Source organism: Ranitomeya variabilis, chromosome 5 (assembly GCF_051348905.1).
Source record: "Ranitomeya variabilis isolate aRanVar5 chromosome 5, aRanVar5.hap1, whole genome shotgun sequence".
In the NCBI taxonomy this organism is placed as follows: Eukaryota; Metazoa; Chordata; class Amphibia; order Anura; family Dendrobatidae; genus Ranitomeya; species Ranitomeya variabilis.
In genome coordinates, this window is record NC_135236.1 from 383,183,726 (window position 1) to 383,197,469 (window position 13,744).

The 13,744-nt window shown below is 43.2% G+C and overlaps 1 protein-coding gene across 3 annotated transcripts in view; it reads left to right on the top strand.

Moving 5' to 3' along the window:
• Positions 1-13,744, top strand: part of ASZ1 (ankyrin repeat, SAM and basic leucine zipper domain containing 1) — a 302,090-nt gene that overhangs the window by 125,608 nt on the left and 162,738 nt on the right. For all 3 annotated transcript variants that reach the window (XM_077265006.1, XM_077265005.1, XM_077265007.1), the window contains one exon: positions 7,708-7,819. In XM_077265006.1, coding sequence (XP_077121121.1) covers positions 7,708-7,819 — 112 coding nt within the window. The remainder of the gene's footprint in view (positions 1-7,707; positions 7,820-13,744) is intronic.

Here is a 13,744-nt window from a genome sequence, read left to right on the forward strand (position 1 = left end):
GGTCTTCAAAACTTACTTTGAAAGATTTAGAGATGTGGTCCTGTGGGATGGCCGGTGGCTGTGGTCCTGGTGGGATGGCCGGTGGCTGTGGTCCCTGGTGGCTCTGTAAGTTAAAAGACACTTGCAATCTGCTCTACACATTGAAGTAGCAGATTTAGGGTCTTCAAAACTTACTTTGAAAGATTTAGAGATGTGGTCCTGTGGGATGGCCAGTGGCTGTGGTCCTGGTGGGATGGCCGGTGGCTGTGGTCCCTGGTGGCTCTGTAAGTTAAAAGACACTTGCAATCTGCTCTACACATTGTAGTAGCAGATTTAGGGTCTTCAAAACTTACTTTGAAAGATTTAGAGATGTGGGTACGTCTGGGTGGGTTTGGGTGGTCCCTGTAGGAGGTACTTGGTGTATCTGTAAGTATAATGAATCTATAGTTAGACCACTCCCCGAACTAGGTACTGTTTAACGATAACCACCCTGCTAAAATGATGTGAGCAATGTTCAGGAAGGTGAACACCCAAACCCAAAAACAAACACACCCGGTGCACCTAACCATTTCCATGTACAAAAAAAAAAAAAATTTAATTGAAATGTGAACCCACCATGTTAAAAGATATTTACCACATATTTTATTTCCAAAAATCCCTTGAAAAATTTACCTCCCCCCAAAAAAAATTTAAAGTATTACCTTTATTCTAAAATAAGCCCTCAAACAACTCTGTATTGCATGTGTTACCATTTGTACATATACATTTAAATTTTCATTTCTGAAATGATACTACGGACATTTGTTATTAAACATTTTATTATTTTATTTTTTATTTCCTTTTTTTTTAAAAAAAAAAAAACAACATAACAAAGGAGCTAAAATGCTCTTTATTTTAAATACAAGTACAGCAACTGGGTGGTTTCAAATAATAGAAAAAAAAATTTTAAATAGAAAAAAAAAAAAAAAAAAGACACACTCACACATTGAAACCACATGCTGCACAGACTACTATACTTGATAAACATACATCCTATTTTAAAAAAAAAATACAATTTTAAATAGAAAAAAAACACACACAAGACACAGGCTCACACATTGAAGCCACATGCTGCACAGACCACTATACTTGGTAAATACATCATAAAAAGGGAATTAACCAAAAGGCATGGACGAATGCACATGCAATCACCAAGACGCACACAAACATGCCTGAAAGCACACAGGCGCAGACATAACACAAGCATAACACATGAACAGGCATAAGATTGGCGAAGGCATAAGGTGCAGGCAGGTGAAGACATACATACAAAAGCACACAGCCGTACAAAAATACACACACACACACGAGCACATAGGCTTTATGCAAACACACACAGATGCACAAAGACACAGGCAGACCCAAACACAAGACGCATACGCACACGCACACACATACACACATAAAAAAGGCTGGCAGTCCTCCAGCTGGAGCTAAATGTCTTCACAGTGGCAGGCCTCAGGGTGGATCTGGACTCTAGCAGGGCACTGGCTGTTGCAGGACGATGGCAGGCCTCAGGTTATATTCAGGTTTTAAGCTCTTGCTGTAGTCAGTACCTCATACAGACACAAATGCACACGCACACAGACACACACAAAAATGGCAATACTCACACTGGCTCTATGGTGGCTGGAGTTTGGGTGTGGCTGGAGTCTAGCTGGCAGTCGAGTCTTGATGGCAGACAGAAGTCTTGCTGGCACTCTGGAGTCTTTTGTGGCAGGCTGGGGTCTTGCAGCTGGCAGGCTGGAGTCTTGTGGAAGGCTGGAGTCTTGCGGCAGGCTTCTTCTCTGTAGGGTTCTTGCTGGCGTATGTGGGGTTCAAGGCCCAGGCCAGGTTTATATAGATTTGGGGGTGTCTGGCCAATTGGCTACAAAATCCTGCTTCTGAGCATGCTCAGAGTAAAAAAACGTATTGCAGCGCTGCATTGCGTCGTACGACGTGTATCGACGGATCCTGCATCCATAGGCTTCCATTGTAGCCAACAATGCATGCCACAGGATGCGCCGCAACACAATCAACGTTTTTTTCCCGACGACGTGTCGCCAATTTTCGATGCATACGACGTACACGACGTATGACAATCCGTCGCAATGCGTCGCCAATACAAGTCTATGGGAAAAAAACCGCATCCTGCGGGACATTTTGCAGGATGCGTTTTTTTCACAAAATGACGCTTTTCGATGTCTACAGAAAAACGCTAGTGTGAAAGTAGCCTTAGTTAGATAAAAATAGTAAAAAAAATTTTTACATCCTTTGCAGTTAGGGTTAGGGCTGTCTTAGAGTTAGGGCTGGGGTTAAGGGTGTGTTAGGGGCAGGGTTGGAGTTAGAATTGTTTTTTTGTTTTTTTTTCAAAAGTAAAAAAAAAAAAAAAGACAATATAATGGCTAGTGTTGATCTCAAGTGCTCTCTACTCTAGATTGCATTGGGTGCTCTGGTATGCCCGGAGTATCGCGGATCCTGTATGTTTTTTTGGGGGTCTCTTAACAGGCATGAAACGTGGGGCAGGGACTCGAGCATGGCACTCAAGCATCCGCGATAACTCGGTGCACACCCAATGCAAACTCGAGTAGCGAGCACTTGCGCTCAGCACTAATGAAGTCATATTAAATATGATGACTTAATGTTATGAAATTCTGTGTTATACCTGTGGGTTCAAAATGCTCACTATAACCCTGGATAAAATGCTTGAGTGGTGTGATTTCCAAAATGGGGTCACTTGTGGGTTTTTTTTTCCACTGTTTAGGCACATTGGGGGCTCTCCAAACGCAACATGGCATCCGCTAATTGTTACAGCAAATTTTGCATTCAAAAAGTCAAATTACGCTTGTTCCTTTCTGAGCTCTGCCATGCGCCCAAACAGTGGTTTTTCCCCCATTTTATGACCTCGTAAAGTAACAGTGGTCAGAATTGTAAAAAAATTGGCTTGGTCATTAAGGGGTTAAGTAATATTGATGGCTTGCTTTTCTGAGGTAAAGTTGTAGATATCCATACTTGTGACACTCATTATAAGAAGTAATCCTACTCATAACACAGTAAAATTGGATCTTCAGACAAAATACTAAAGCATCTTTTTCATTTTTCATGTGACAGATAGTTCCAGACCAGATTAATGTAGAATTTACCTGTAAGACAAGGGTCAGATGTCATCCTTAAAAATCATTATGCTTATCATACTGTAATCAAACTTTGATCAGAGTATCATCATAGCGTGTCAGAATGTGTCCGTGGAAAAAAATTGGACATGTGCACAGCACCAAATCATAACATCCATGTGCGAACTTATGTTTTGTTACAGTGCACTTGAACCAAAAATACGGTTGTCCTCACGATCCCTGAATGACAGTAATTAATTGAAAGTATGTTGCAAAGTGTGAGTCCAGTAGGCTGCAGTCAGTTTTTCAAACAAACCAAATCAATTTAATGTACATCCTAAGGGTAAGTTCACACAGGGCGTTTTTGCTGTGTTTTTTTTGCTGCGTTTTTTATGCTAATTTTCAGCAGCTTTTTACAATACCAGCAAAGCCTATGAGATTTCAGAAATCTCATGCGCACACATTGGTTGTTTGTATGTATGATCAGTATTTTGTGCTTTGCTGCTTTTTTTGGATATAGAGCTTGTCACTTCTTTCAGCGTTTTTGCTGTGATTTTTCACCCATTGACTTGAATGGGTATTGAAAAAAATGCAGGTATCATTATCTGCTGCGTTTTTGCTGCTGAAAATCCAAGGACATTAGCATGGACAAAGAGAAAAAAAAAAGCACCAAATACACACCTAAACCTGCGTTTTTGACGCAGCTTCTTTCCCGCCAGGAAGATCAGGTTTTGCTGCAGAAAAAAAGCAGCAAAAACTCCCTGTGTGAGCTTACCCTAAGAAATTGAAAGAATTGGAGCACTCACTCCTTCGATCCTTCTTGATGTGCAATTTTATTCCATAGTAAACGTGACATCAAACCATATTAACCCCTTCATCCCCGGAGCTTTTTTCGTTTTCGTTTTTCGCTCCCCTCCTTCCCAGAGCCATAACTTTTTTATTTTTCCGTCAATATGGCCATGTGAGGGCTTATTTTTTGCGGGACGAGATGTACTTTTGAACGATACCATTGGTTTTACCATGCCGTGTAACAGAAAACGGGAAAAAAATTCCAAGTGTGATGAAATTGCAAAAAAAGTGCAATCTCACACTGGTTTTTTGTTTGGCTTTTTTGCTAGGTTCACCAAATGCTAAAACTAACCTACCATTATGATTCTCCAGGTCATTACGAGTTCTAAGACACCAAACATGTCTAGGTTATTTTTTATCTGAGTGGTGAAAAAAAAATTCCAAAGTTTGCTTTAAAAAAAAAAAAAAAAAAAAAAGTGCGATTTTCCGATACCCGTAGCGTCTCCAATTTTCATGATCTGGGGTCGGGTGAGGGCTTATTTTTTGCGTGCCGAGCTGGCGTTTTTAATGATACCATTTTGGTATAGATACGTTCTTTTGATCGCCCGTTATTGCATTTTAATGCAATGTCGCGGCTACCAAAAAACGTAATTCTGGCGTTTTTATTTTTTTTCTCGCTACGCCATTTAGCGGTCAGGTTAATCCTTTGTTTTTATTGATAGATCAGGCGATTCTGAACGCGGCGATACCAAATATGTGTATGTTTAATTTTTTTTTAATTGTTTTATTTTGATTCGGGCGAAAGGGGGTGATTTGAACTTTTATATATTTTTTATTTTTTTTTTATATTTTTAACCACTTTTTTTTTTTTTTTTTTGGCATGCTTCAATAGCCTCCATAGGAGGCTAGAAGCATGCACAACTCGATCGGCTCTGCTACATAGAGGTGAAGTATAGATCACCTCTATGTAGCAGAAATCCAGGTGTACTTTGAGCGCCGGCCACAGGGTGGCGCTCAAAGCAATCGGCCATCAACAACCATAGAGGTCTCAAGGAGACCTCTGGTTGTTATGGCAATGCACCGCTGACCCCCGATCATGTGACGGGGGTCAGCGGTGCGAGCACTTCCGGCCGCGCGCGCTAGTTAAATGCCGCTGTCAGCGCTTGACGGCGGCATTTAACTAGTTAATGGGCGTGGGCGGATCGCGATTTCTCTCGCGCTCATTGCGCGCACATGTCAGCTGTACAAAACAGCTGACATGTCGCGGCTTTAAGGTGGGCTCACCGCCGGAGTCCACCGTAAAGCAGGGGATCTGCCAGCTGACGTACTATTCCGTCAGCTGGCAGAAAGGGGTTAAAGTGCGGAGTGCAGGTAGCAAGGGAGCTAAGCAGTTGAGAGCCTGACGGACTATGACCGTTTAACGCTTGTTAGCGCTTCTACGGGTCCCATGCTTCACCCCATGGACCTTTATAAGCGCTAAGCAAGCGCGAAACGGCCGTAGTCCGTCAGGTTCTCAACTACTTAGCTCCCCTGCTACCTGCACTCTGCACTTAAATATAGTTTGATGTCACGTTTACCATAGAATAAAATTGCACATAGAGAAGGATCTGGGTGAGTGCTCCAATTTTTTCAATTTCTTATTATTTACCTTGATATTTTCTATGTGTATGCACCACCCTACAGCGATCTTAAGGAGGCATATTGAGGTGTGAACCAGTGAACATTGCTTATTTTCATCAACTGGTACCTTATTCTCTATTTACAAATCAATTAAATAACGTAGTAGTACCCCTTTGAGGGTATGTGCACACGTCAGGATTTCTTGCAGAAATTTCCTGAAGAAAATCGGAAATTTTCTGCAAGAAATCCGCATATTTTTTTTGCGTTTTTTTCGCTTTTTTTTAGCATTTTGCAAGCGAAATTAGCTTGCACAATGCTAAAGTTTTCCAAGCGATCTGTAGCATCGCTTGGAAAACTGACTGACAGGTTGGTCACACTTGTGTTTGACAAGTGTGACCAACTTTTTACTATAGATGCAGCCTATGCAGCATCAATAGTAAAAGATAGAATGTTTAAAAGTAATAAAAAAAATGGTTATACTCACCTGCAGACAGCCAATCTCCTCAGCGGCGTCCGTTCCTATAGATGATGTGTGTGTGCAGGACCTTCGATGACGTCATGGTCACGTGAGCGGTCACATGACCGGTCTCGCGACCAATCACAAGACCGCGACGTCATCGCAGGTCCTTCACCACACACCAGCTATAGGAACCGAAGCGGCAGCATGCACCTGAGAGGCGGGAAGACTCCGGGGCCATCGAAGGTGAGTATATCACTATTTTTTATTTTAATTCTTTTTTTTTTTACCAATTATATGGTGCCCAGTCCGTGGAGGAGAGTCTCCTCTCCTCCACCCTGGGTACCAACCGCACATAATCTGCTTACTTCCCGCATGGTGTGCACAGCCCCGTGCGGGAAGTAAGCAGATCAATGCATTCCTAGGTGTACGGAACCCCGCAATTCTGCAAATTTAATGAACATGTTGCTTTTTTTTCCGCGATGCGATTTTTTCGTGGAAAAAAATGCAACATTTGCACAAAAAATGCGGAATACCTTGAAAATAATGGGAGGCATATGTAAGCGTTTTTTTCACGTTTTTTTCGCGTTTTTATCACGTTTTTAATAGCGAAAAATACTGAACGTGTGCACATGGCCTAAACCCTACTACTCATGTTTGGTAGTATTCCATGCAACTTAATCCTTGTAGATGCTATTCCACTAGTCTGTAGATGGATAGTTGGAATCTGTCTCTTACCTGATTATCTGTTCTTTTCCTGTATCTCTCCTTAAAGGAAATCTGTCAGCAGGTTTTTGCTACCTCATCTGAGAGCAGCATAATGTAGGCAAACAGAATCTGAATCCAACAATGCATCACTGAGATTACTGGGTGCAGCATTTCTGACACAACAGATTTAGATTGAAGCAGAGCTGAGAAAGCTAACCCCGCCCACACCAGGCTCTTCATGTACAGGTGCTTAATACAGAGGGAGGGGCCTCGCCGGACTATTGTGCAGCAATGTTAATCTGCTAGTGATAAATCCTTTACAGTAAGTAGCAGAAAGCACTTTGACAAGTGACACATCCCTGAATTCTGTGTTTCAGCCGCTATCTCCTGCAGTCTTCAGATTACATAGCAAAAACCTGCTAAGATATTTCCATTATGTTCACCCTTATTCAGAGATTTTCTATTCATTGGATTTTGTGCTTTGATTGTACAGTGCTTTTTCCAATAATTAGTGTTTTAAAAAGTGAAAGCCCTCTACTGAACAACTCTATTGAATGACGTTGAAAGTGCTCTGACTAGTGCCTCTTCTCTGCTGTGAGCCCTGTGTCCTAAATAATCAGTGGCCACAGTTAGGCTGCAGCCTTCACAATTCCGCTCTGGTTGAATGTTCACTGTTTGTCATGAGACCATCAGGGGACTCTGGCCTCAGGACAGGAGCAGTGCCATCTGGGAGTCACCTTGTGGCTAGTCTATTATTGAACATCCACTTTACTATGTTTCCCTGTTATTTTAAATGTGGGTTCATCAGAGAACATTCCTGTACAATCCAGTAACAGTTGGACACCGTGATATGGTATCATGCCTGTCTATGGTGCACTGATTATTTCTACAATGACAGCAGGTTTTATTTTTCATGCATGTCTACATATATTTTGACAACTTTCCTAAAAACTAAGGTTGCTCTTTTACATTTAATATGCTGTTTTTATTGTCTCACCATGATGTTGTATGTGTTGTTTGCAGGAAGAAAATGACTCCGGTTATGCATGCTGCTAGTGGTGGCCATACGCAAGTTGTTACTCTGCTGGTTGCCCATGGTGCTGCTATAAATGCACAAGATGAGAATGGTTTTACAGTAAGATATTGCAAAGTTCTATTTTAGACTACTAAGACATCCCAGTTTCACACACCGCACTTTTATATCGTGGTGGCCTCATTCTTAAAGGGAACCTGTCATATGAAAAAATGCTATTAACCTGCCGGCATGGGGTTAATCTGCAGGTTAATGGCATTCTGAACTTGCCTAGAGTCGACTCTTCCCTGCTGCTGGGAAGAAATGAACTTTATTCCTCCCCAGTAGCATACAGATGTCAGTCATAGGGGCGGCACTGGCACAAGTTCAGTTCAGTTAATTGCGTTTTTTAACATGACAAGTTCCCTTTTGAAGGGTTGTCTGGTCCTCCTCACATGCATCGGGAGATGACTGATGCTGATGATATCACCCCCTTTAGGTGAAGTTGTGTAGTACTTTAGGGGGTAGCTCTTATTGACTGCTTTAGTACTAAAATATAAAGATGTTTCTATGCTAAAATGTCAATGTGATTGTTTCATTATCTCATTACCACAAAAATCGCATACACGATATCCGAGCACGCTCCTTCATCATTAATAACAGACCATGTTTTGCTCACCGTCCACAGGTCCATAGCTAAGTCTCCAGCACTGCTCTTGGTGTCAAGTTTTGGCTGCAGTGCTGATACCGCATCGACAATATGGCAGTCGGTTAGCTCAGCGGCTCTTTGATTTCAGCCTACGCAGGCAGAGCTGCTGAGCTCACGGTTTGGCTTCCACACTCGTCTACTTGATGATAGCATTATAGTCCATATCGAACTCCGGGAGAGATTCGGTAGTGGACTTTTAGATGGTGAGTGAAGAACAATTTATTTTAGAATAAACGTCAGACATGGACAAAGATTTCCTGAAAGGGGGCAACTCTTTAATGGTATCAATGTCAAAAAACCCTTTTCTGTAGAGGCCTCCCTACTATATAAAGTGTATCCCCAAATACCAAAATAGGCTTAAAGGGTTAACATTACTCATGAATTATCTTACAATGAAGCATTCACATGCTTTATGTTTACATTATGTTACTAAGGTATGTGTTGTAAATCTGAGACATACATTCTCCTGAACCCGGTGCCTGTAATTGGCATTTTTAAGATGAATGACGCACATTAATATAAGGCTCTTATCAGTTCTGACATATGATAAATGGCCTTTCTGACATTCTGTGTATTGGTGAAATGTGGAAGTACTTTGCTTCTGTAATGAATATGCGTATACAGTTTTATGTCATAGATTGTTATTAGCCTTATTGTTCTGTGCAAATACAGTGGACAGTATGTAGTTTCCTGTCCTTGATGGGAACCCGTATTGAAATACACGGTGAATTAAGAAAAAGAAAACCCTTACCCAGGCCTGTCCCGGTGTCCGAAAGAGCAAGCTACATACCTGTGGCTCCAGCCTTCTGGTTACTGGATGCGCCGTTCACGGGTCCCATGTGGGCCCTGTGCATGTGCGGGCGGCAGAGACAGATATGAGGCTTTCTTGAAACAACGCACACCCTCACCCTGCCCCACTCCCCAGGCCTGCTCTTCGCTATTCTTAGCATTATGGAGGTGCCGGGAACCATATCCAGTGGCGTGTACCACTGGCGTCACGGGCACAAGCCACGCTGTGAATGGACGTTCCCGAGTGACGTCATGGGGAAGAAAATGGCGGTGCCCTACGGGTCACATGGGGACGGCGTGCCTGGGGGGTGAGGGGTACAGGGCAGGGCAGTCAGTGAAGGAGGTGGCGGACTGCACTGGCTTTTCCTTCTTAAGGGAGACCAGTGGAGCAGAATGCTGCTCACGCTCTAGCTTACCTTGCCTGGTTGTCATGGACTACCAGCGCTACCCTTTGAGGGGTGCTCAGAGATCCGTTAGATGAAAAAGATGAATCTTACCTAAGGCACATATGGGAGGCTGCAGAAGGGGGGGTCTGAAGCCGGTGATAGCTGGAACTTGTATCACCCGTTCCCTTATGCTTTGGCTTTCAACAGCTGGAGGAACAGCTGAAAAGAAAAAACTCTCAAGAGAGAAGATTTTGTCTAACCCGCCCTTGTTGTATGGAGCCACAGCATTCCTAGTGGACACATCCATTAACTGTAAGACTAGCGGCTAGGTATGCCGGACTGTCAGCAAGAAGGGCCTTGTGCCTCACGGACTGTCTAGGAAATCTACAATCAAAAAATAAACTGTGCTTTATACCGTGTGATGGCCAATTTTTGTTTGAGAAAAAGTTGGATGACATCCTAAAAAAGGCCGGTGACAAGAAAAAGAGCTTTCCTGGATTTTCAGGGGATTCGAGGAAGGCTTTTTTCCAGAGGAAAAAATTTTGTAGGAGTTGTCTTCTGGGGGAGAGAAGGAAGTGGGAATTTAAAGGGAACCTGTCACCCCGTTTTTTCCGTATGAGATAAAAATACTGTTAAATAGGGCCTGAGCTGTGCGTTACAATAGTGTATTTTGTGTACCCTGATTCCCCACCTATGCTGCCGAAATACGTTCCCAAAGTCGCCGTTTTCGCCTGTCAATCAGGCTGGTCCGGTCAAATGGGCGTGGTGACATCGCGGTTTCTTCCCCCACATCTTGCTTATTTTTCCGTTGGTGGCGTAGTGGTTTGCGCATGCCCAACTGCCGAATCCACTGCACAGGTGAGGAAAAAGCGCGCGATCTGCGCTATTCCCCTGGTGATCGGTGGGGGCGGCCATCTTCCTGAGGCCGCGCGTGCACAGATGGAGCGCTCTGCTGCCCGGGGCTTCAGGAAAATGGCCGCGGGATGCCGCGCGTGCGCAGATGGAGATCGCGGCCGCCATTTTCCTGAAGCCGAGATGCGAACTCGGCTTCAGAAAAAATGGCCGCCGCGATCTCCATCTGCGCACGTGTGGCATCCCGCGGCCATTTTCCTGAAGCCCCGGGCAGCAGAGCGCTCCATCTGCGCACGCGCGGCCTCAGGAAGATGGCCGCCCCCACCGATCACCAGGGGAATAGCGCAGATCGCGCTTTTTCCTCACCTGTGCAGTGGATTCGGCAGTTGGGCATGCGCAAACTACTACGCCACCAACGGAAAAATAAGCAAGATCTGGGGGAAGAAACAGCGATGTCACCACGCCCATTTGACCAGACCAGCCTGATTGACAGGCGAAAACGGCGACTTTGGTAACGTATTTCGGCAGCATAGATGGGGAATCGGGGTACACAAAATACACTATTGTAACGCACAGCTCAGGCCCTATTTAACGGTATTTTTATCTCATACGGAAAAAAACGGGGTGACAGGTTCCCTTTAAGAATGAAAAAGAGACCTGATTCATGTTCGAAGGTCCCTCCTCCACTTCCAAAAAATCCTCACAATGACACCAGTCCAGCAGTAGGGGAAGGCTTTCCCTCTTCATTCAGGCATGGGTCCTGGATATTGTAAGAGTAAGGCCTGAAAATAGAATTCTACCATCTACCGTGTCAGTTTTTTGTAATAATCCCCATCAGAAGAACAGCTTGCCCTACAGACAGACACCTTGGGCTTAGTAGAGAAGTAGGTTCTATGCGAGATGTCGGACAAATAAAAAGGAAGGGAATTTTATTCCCCCCTCTTTTTGAGAAAAAAACAAAAAAATCTGATGCATCATTCAGATCCATCATCATTCTCAAGGCTTAGGGTCTCAGGGTCTCAATCGCTGGCTAAAAAAAAAAAATCACACTTCAAAATAGTCTGTGAATACAGCTATAAAACTTCACCACCACAATTGGTTTATGATGATTGTCAATTTAAAGGATGCTTACTATTACATCCTGATTCATCCAGGCCATTAGAAATACCTAAGAGTGGCCCTATGCATACAAGGAGAGATCGGGATAATTGTGGTAAATTTCTGCGCCGCTGAATCACTAGAATTCCAGAATTATTAGTACATGTGGCTTTATTATAATAAAGCCACATGTACTAATAATTCTGGAATTCTATTGATTGAGCAGCGCAGAAATTTACTACAATTATCCCAATCTGTATCGAACGGCTGGTTAGTCCTGGACTCCTGGATCTGCTGCAGGGAATCCTTTCAATGCTTCAACTCAGTTACATCTGTTGAGTGCAATCTTATGGATTAACCTTTTAACCTCCTCCGATAAGACACTATTTGCGTTCTTTCCTTCAACAGTTTTTAGAAGGAGAAATCAGACATTTTCAATTCAGAGTCCTTCCATTCGGGTTGTCAGTAGCTCTGACGGTCTTCACCATGTTAATAGTTGAGATGACAGCCTTTCTATGCATCTGGAGCACAGTCATCGTTCCTTACCTAGACGACTTTCTCATAGTAACAAGATTGGAGGACCACTGTGCTACACAGTTGAAAGGGGTGACAGTCATCTTACAAGATCTGGGCTGGATGGTGAACTCTCAGAAAGCAAGACTTAAACCCATAAGAGTTCAAATCTTCCTGGGATTTGTTCTGAATTATGAACTTCAGACTTGTTTCTTACCCGAGGACAAGATAGACAAGGTTGTAAACCTATGTAAACCTAGCCTTGGCAGCCATTGAGCTTCCAAAGATGACCATAATGAAAGCTATGTTCCTGTTGGGAACCCTAACATCCTGCATCCCAGCAGTCAGATGGGCGCAAGTCCACATGATACTGCTTCAGTGGGAAATCCTGTATGCGCAAAGATTGCTAAAAGGGCGTTTAGAAGGGAGGGTGGATCTTTCTTTAAAGGTCAGAAACTCCCTCTCGTAGTGGACAGATAGGGCAAATGTAACATCAGGGGTTCAATGGGTGAGGCCAGTAAACAACATAATAACAACAAACGCGAGCAAGTCGTGTTGGGGGGCACACCTGAGGAGCCAAACACTCCCTTACAGAACTGCACATAAGTGGAGCAGAAAACACCAAGGCAGTCTTCCTAAGCTGTAGCAAACTGAACCAGGGGGAATGGGCCCTAAACTCCGGAGTGTTTCAGCAGATGCAGGTGCTTCTCACAAAATTAGAATATCAACAAAAAGTTAATTTATTTAAGTTCTTCAATGCAAAAAGTGAAACTCCTATATTTATATAGTCATTACAAACAGTGATCAATTTCAAGTATTTATTTCTGTTAATGTTGATGATTATGGCTTACAGCCAATGAAAACCCAAAAGTCATTTTCTCAGTAAATTAGAATAATTAGCAAAAACATATGCAAAGGCTTCCTAAGCATTTAAAAAGGTCCCTTAGTCTGTTTCAGTAGGTTCCACAATCATGGCTAAGACTGCTGACTTACAGATGTCCAGAAGGCAGTTATTGACACACTCCACAAGGAGGGTAAGCCATAAAAAGGTCATTGCTAAAGAAACTTGGCTGTTCACAGAGTCCTGTATCCAAGCATATTAATGGAAAGTTGAGTGGAAGGAAAAAGTGTTGTAGAAAAAGGTGCACAAGCAACTGCGACAACTACAGCCTTGAAAGGATTGTGAAGGCCATTCAAAAATTTGGAGGGGATTCACAAGGAGTGGACTGCCGCTGGAGTCATTGCTTCAAGAGCCACCACACACATACGTATCCAGGACATGGGCTACAAGTGTTGCATTCCTTGTGTCAAGCCACTCATGACCATAGACAACGCCAGAAGCATCTTACCTGGGCCAAGGGGAAAAAGAACTGGACTGTTGCTCAGTGGTCCAAGGTGTTTTTTTCAGTTGAAAGTACATTTTTCATTTCATTTGGAAATCAAGACTTCTTGCATGATGTGACAATTCCTTGGAATTCACTTCCCAGGACAATTTGATTAATGCCCAGTGCCCACAGTTTTAAGCGTGCCCTAAAAACGTATTTCTTCATACTGGCTTCGCCACACTCCTCTGACTATCTTTGTTTTTCCCATACATTTTCTTCAAAACAGGACCATCATATCATCTGTTCTCATACCCTTCATGGACTTAAAGGGAACCAGTCAGCAGGATTGTGCACAGTGACTTACAGACACTGTCAG